This window comes from Impatiens glandulifera, chromosome 1 (assembly GCF_907164915.1).
Source record: "Impatiens glandulifera chromosome 1, dImpGla2.1, whole genome shotgun sequence".
NCBI lineage: Eukaryota > Viridiplantae > Streptophyta > Magnoliopsida > Ericales > Balsaminaceae > Impatiens > Impatiens glandulifera.
In genome coordinates, this window is record NC_061862.1 from 105,916,987 (window position 1) to 105,923,174 (window position 6,188).

Genomic DNA, 6,188 nt, shown 5'->3' on the forward strand with positions numbered 1-6,188 from the left:
TTTTTATAAATAAATACAAAATATACATGTATTAATTTTTCTTAATTTCTTTTCTTAAATTATACATTTTTTAATCACCCAAACTAACTTCGACAAATTGGAATGTGTAAATCTCGAAAATAATACTCTATTTTAACAAATACGTCCAAAACGTCTCAATATATCATTTCATTTAAAACATGACAAATTTATTTGAAAAATAAAAATAATATGTTAAAATAAGATAACGGACATGTTATCCATTTAGAAAACCTCAAAAATCACTAAAATCTTGATAGTTCCAAACTCATCAAAATTTGAGCTTCATTTAGTACAAATGATCATAGTTCGAACCTCAAATAGCAATTGAGACCATTATTTTATAAGTTTTCTTGTAATTTAAAAAAAATTACAATATTTTATTTAATGATTACAAAATATTTATAGTATATTATTAAATAAACAAGATAATGATAGTAGAAATATCTGGATAGAAATTAGTTAAAGTTTTAAATATCTTGAAAATAAATGAAAAGGGAAAGTTTTGGGATTTGGAATTAAAATTTAGAATAATTTAATAACAAAATCTAATATAGATTTTGGAAATCACCGAAACTTGTAAATATATATGTCACATCTCTATGCAAAATTAAAAATATTCCAACTTCTTTCGTCTCTTTCTCGTTTGGGCGTTGATCTCTTTTACACATCTTCGATTTTATATAATGTCTAGTATCATTCGTGAAGTTTGGAATTATAATGTTGTAGAGGAGTTTAATGTGATTCGGATGCTCCTCCCTTTATCTGTTTACGCCTCATTTGATATGGAATTCCCTGGTACCATCTTTCATCCTGACGTCCCTAAGCACTTTCTCTCTTCTCTCAGTCCACCCGTAAATTATTCTTATTTAAAGGCGAATGTGGATACCATGAAGTTGATTCAAGTGGGCCTTACTCTGTCATCTGTGCCCAACCCTCATTCTGGTGTCGTTAATTCTAACGTTTGGCAATTTAATTTAGATAATTTCGATGTGGATTCTGATTTTCAGAATCCTAATTCTATCACACTTTTAAGAGAAACTGGAATTGACTTTGTTAGGAACAAAGTTGAAGGTATTAGTTTAGGTTTATTCAGAAATCTTCTAATATCATCTGGCCTTCTATGCGGCCCCTCTCATCTGAATTGGGTCACCTTTCACGGAGCATACGATTTTGGCTTTGTTGTCAAAATTTTGACTCAAAGACCCCTCCCACCCAATTTGATCATGTTCATGAGTTTGGTTAGGGAGATTTTTGGGGAAGCAGTGTTTGATTTGAAGCACATTGCGAAATTTTGTAGGGGTCTTTACGGAGGCTTAAGTCGATTGGCAGAAACCCTAAATGTGGATAGGATTTCAGGTCAGAGCCACCAGGCTGGGTCCGATAGCCTTTTGACCATGCATGTTTTTTTTAAGGTCAAAGAAATATATTTTAATGGGTATCTTGATTGTCATCTTAATCGGTTCAAGGGAATCATTCACGGAATTAAATTGCCAGTCGAGTTTCAACCTCGTCGAATGTTGATGGTGCCTGTTTGGCCGCAATTTCCTCATGCTACCGGAACTATTTATAATGGCTTAGTTTTTTTTTGGGGAGGAAACATATAAAATAAATGTGAGGATTAAAGTAATAAGTTATTATTGTATTTATAATTATGTTGTTCATTAAATTGAAATTTCAGGTTATGGTTAATATTTGCATATTGGTTATTGCCCTTGAATCTTTGTTTACTCATTTTGGTTTCAAAAATAAATATTGTTGATGATAATTAAGATCATAGGACTAGAGAATCTCAACTTGTTATAAATAATTTTGTTTGTTGCCTTATTTGTGTATTGAATTTTTTATTTTTTATTTTTGGAAATAATTTATTGTCATTTAATTAAAATTTCAAAAGGGGAGAAATATACAATAGTATTGAGATTAGGACAAAACAACCATTTGTCCTAATTTTAAAAGCAAACAAAATTAGGAATTAAGAGTTCATCACTTAGAAAAAAATACAACACACAAACAACCCACAAGAAAATACAGCAAGCAAACAATTCTTTTTTAACAAAATTGTTAGGATCGGGATGGTCGATAGGGGACCAGAGTCCGGCTAATCGGTAATCGTTTACAACACAACACAACTGGAACTAATCCGGTTAAAGACTAGAACCGCTCTTAACACTACACAGACTGTCACAGACTCTTGAACCGAGTTCAAGTGCGGAAATGTCCGTTTCAATCTGAAGCAACGTATGTGATTCGGTTTGGAAGGTATTTATGAGATATAGGTTTAAGGAGAAAGCCGGTTCGGTTAAGTGAGTTATTAGTTATTTTGGTTTTAGATGTTTCGGTTCGGTTAGAGTAGGTAAGCCGGAATGTAAAGATGGAGAACACGAGATAGGATTTTATGGATGTTTGGAGCAAACTCTCCTACGTCCCCCATTCTTCTCAAATAGTGAGAAGGATATTCACTAACTGGAATATTACACAACACACTACACAATCCGAACGAGTCTTATTTACTGCTCATCGGTTACACCACTCACACAATGATGTAATATTTTTACACTTGGTAAAATACACAGATTTCTTCTTAGAACAATTTCACTTTTAGAACAAAATAGCTATATCAACTCAGAATGTTCTTCGGGCTTGATTATATGAAAAGCTTAGTTGATTCTTGCTCGCGCGCGTTGTCTGTTTTTGTTTACTGTTCTTGGCTTTCTTTATATAGAGAATATGACAACGGTCATATTTCTCACTCATTCATTGATTGGTCAGCCGAACTGGTCAGGTTCAGGTGGCGTGCACGCCTTGTCATTTTGGACATCTGACAGACATACATTAGCCGGTCGCCTATTTCAGAAGGTTGCTTGTGATCTTGGATAATTAATCATCATTGCTTTTGTTGCATACTTCTGACTCGGATCACGGATCCTTCTTGTGTTCATTATCCAAGAAATTCATTACGTCATCTTTCACAGATTTCATGGATTTGAGTATTTTCCCGTTGGCCTTAAGATCTTCGATTTTTGAGCCAACCGGAAAGGATGTTTCATCCGACTTTTCATTTTAGTCGATCCGGTTTAGGGAAGTAACACCGGTATTCTTGATTGCCCAAATTTCATTGAGACAGAGTATCTGTACCGGTCCGGTGCGGTACCTGCAAAAAGGAGTTTTGAGACTAGTTAAGTTCTTTGTCCGGTTTAAAATTAACTTACTTAATTTTTCTAACAATTTCTCTTTTTTAATTATTTAGAATAAATATTCAAAACTTGTAAGTGTTGTCCGGTTTGAAATCGTTTTAAGAAGTGTTTGGCCGGTTAAAAATTAATTTTCTTAATTTTTCTACAAAAACCTTCAACATTTTGAGTATCCAAAAACCAGCAACCATGCATCAATTTATATCTCACCTTGAATATTTATTCCTTTGCAACTTCATCAAACATTATCCCCATCTTTGACAAAGCTCTCAATTCCTTACTGTGATTGGAATTTTTCTCTATGTGTGAATAAGATATAAACCATCTATCATTTCAAACATGTTCTTCATTTCTCCTTGTTCTAGAGAACACTCTAGCATTTATCTTCATCCAAACATGATTCATAAGGCATCCATAAAAGTGTTTGAATAAATTGGCCTTAATGAGTTTCCTTTAGTCTTTGAAAGCACTAAATTTTTATACAGCTAAAATTAAGCAAGGGATTTGTAAACTGAAATTGTTGAGAAACTTTCCTCAAAGATATTTAATGAAGTTACATTCACCAAATAAATGAGAGATTGATTATTCACAATCAATGCATAGGACGCATCTAGTGTTAGGAATAGTCATGAACCAGCTCAAGCGATCTCTAGTCATCAACCTACCTCTATGAACAAGCCAAAGCGTAATCTGATGTCGAGGTATAATCCTAGAAGACCATACGCTATGATTCCACTCCACAATCTGCCATCGAGAGCAAATACATTGCCATGCCAAACTATAGCTAAATTTTTTATTGATCTCAACCTTCCATTCATGCACATCAACCTTTTCATGAAAGGTTATACGATTAACATCTTGAAAGATTCTTGTCCCATCCAGATTTAACCTTAGAATATCATTGCATTGACCTTCCTTAACATCACGCATAGTTGTCAGTTGTTGTCCTCTTCTTATTCGGATGTTTCCGGCTTCATGTCTCATAATGAGGGAGACTCCTTCGAACCATGGATCATAACAGAATATAATGTCCCTCGCCAAATTTGACTTGATATAACAATCCCACACTTTATTATAGTTTCAGAATCTTCTTTAACAATCAAGACATGTTCTCATTCACCTTGCACGTCCAGATACTTCTCTCCATTTTCAGGAATCTGAAATGTACTCATTTGACCCTAAGTGAATCTTCCTTTTTTCCAATCTCCCAAAAGTGTTTATAAGTTAACACTTTGTTCTATTCTGTGTAGTTTTTAATACTGAGGCCTCCTTCTTTCTTGGGTTTACAAATATAATCCCATTTTACCTTCTTTCATTCTCTCTCTTGAATGCCCAAATAAGTCTCTCATCATTTTATCAAGTTCTTTGATCACCATTTTAGGAATAACAAGCTATTGTGCCCAAAATCCAATACTTCTCATTATGACCTTAGTAATCAACTCATTCTGCCCTCCTATGATAAGCTTTTTGAGGCCCAAACATTTATTGAATTTTTGACCATCTCATTTAGCAATATGTAATGTGTAATTATGAGCAGTTTGGACGAGAGAGGCATTCCCAAGTACCGGATAGGCAGTTAGCCCTCTTTGATTTCAGTGACAATAAAAATATTTTCTTTAGTTACTTCATCCACCCCTCCATAAAAAGCAACACTCTTTTCTTCATTTATATAGAGGCCAATGATACTTGAGAATTGATTAAGAACTTCTTTTATGGTATTCATGGAGTCCACATCCGCATGCGCTATAATAAATAGGTCATTTGCAAAATAAATATGGGTAATTTCTTACTCCAAAAAAAGATGATTGAAAAATGGCTTATTCTTTAGTATCTCCTTTAAGATACAATTGAATATTTCCATGATTAGATCAAATATTTATGAGGATAAGGGATCATCTTTCCTAACACCATTTTCACCTTTGAATAATCCTTCGTGAGCACCATTCACACTTATATTGAAATAAGTGGACGTCACACACTGTATAATCCACTCCACAAATATATTAAGAAATCCAAAAACAATCAAAAAAGTCTTGAATAACATCTCATCTAATGAAATTAAATGTCTTCCTAATATCAACTTTAATAGCAATCCTAGCTGTAATTCTTTTTCTACCATAACCCTTAAGAAGACCTTGCATAAGAAGTATATCATTGGATACAAAACACAAAACGACTAAGAATGACTGTTGACTGTCCATGACTAACAATAGAAGAAGTTACATTTTTATACCTATTGGAAATGGTTTTCGAAATGGTTTTATAAATAACATTACAGCAAGATATAGGGAAAAAATCTTGAATCTTTTTAGGTGTAAAGCTTTTAGGAATAATATTTAATATGGTAACATTCCATTGTTTCAACATCTTTCTATTCTAAAAAAAATTCTAACACCCCATTCACCACATCCTTACCAATAATGCTCTAGTTACTCTTGAAAAAATCTACATTGAATCCATGTGGCCCAAGGCTCTTATCCTCATTCATATGGAACATTGCTTGTCTAACATTATCCTCTGTGACCCTCTCCATCAACTTGTTGTCATCAGTATATCTAATCTACTTTTGTTTAATTCTGCTAATGTAGCTAATGTTACTGGAATTTACTCTCTTGGTGCCAATCAATTCTTTGTAGAACCTAATTGTTTCCCCATGAACCTATTTCTGTCCAATAACAACACTCCCACTATATTTTTCCTATCTGACCACCCAATTTCTCCTGTTCCTAGTTGAACATTTCTTGTAAAAGAACGTTGTATTTTTATCCCTCAAAGACAACCAATTCTGTATTGATTTCTGTCTATCAAATCTCTCTTCATAAGAACTTAATTTTATGAATTCCGCTAGCACATTCTTCTCTATATTAGCAAGATTTCTTAGTATATTGATGCAAAAGATTTACCTTTGTACTTTTATAAGTTTTTCTCTAACTTCAACAGCTTTGATGGAGATTTTACTGAACCTAACTTGGTTGA

At 33.3% G+C, this 6,188-nt stretch overlaps 1 protein-coding gene across 1 annotated transcript; it reads left to right on the forward strand.

Moving 5' to 3' along the window:
- Positions 1–704: 704 nt before the first annotated feature.
- LOC124939393 (probable CCR4-associated factor 1 homolog 11) lies at positions 705–5,946 on the forward strand. Its single transcript, XM_047479876.1, has 2 exons — positions 705–1,377; positions 5,801–5,946. The coding sequence occupies exons 1-2, from the start codon at positions 705–707 to the stop codon at positions 5,944–5,946; spliced, it is 819 nt and encodes a 272-aa protein (XP_047335832.1).
- Positions 5,947–6,188: the final 242 nt, after the last annotated feature.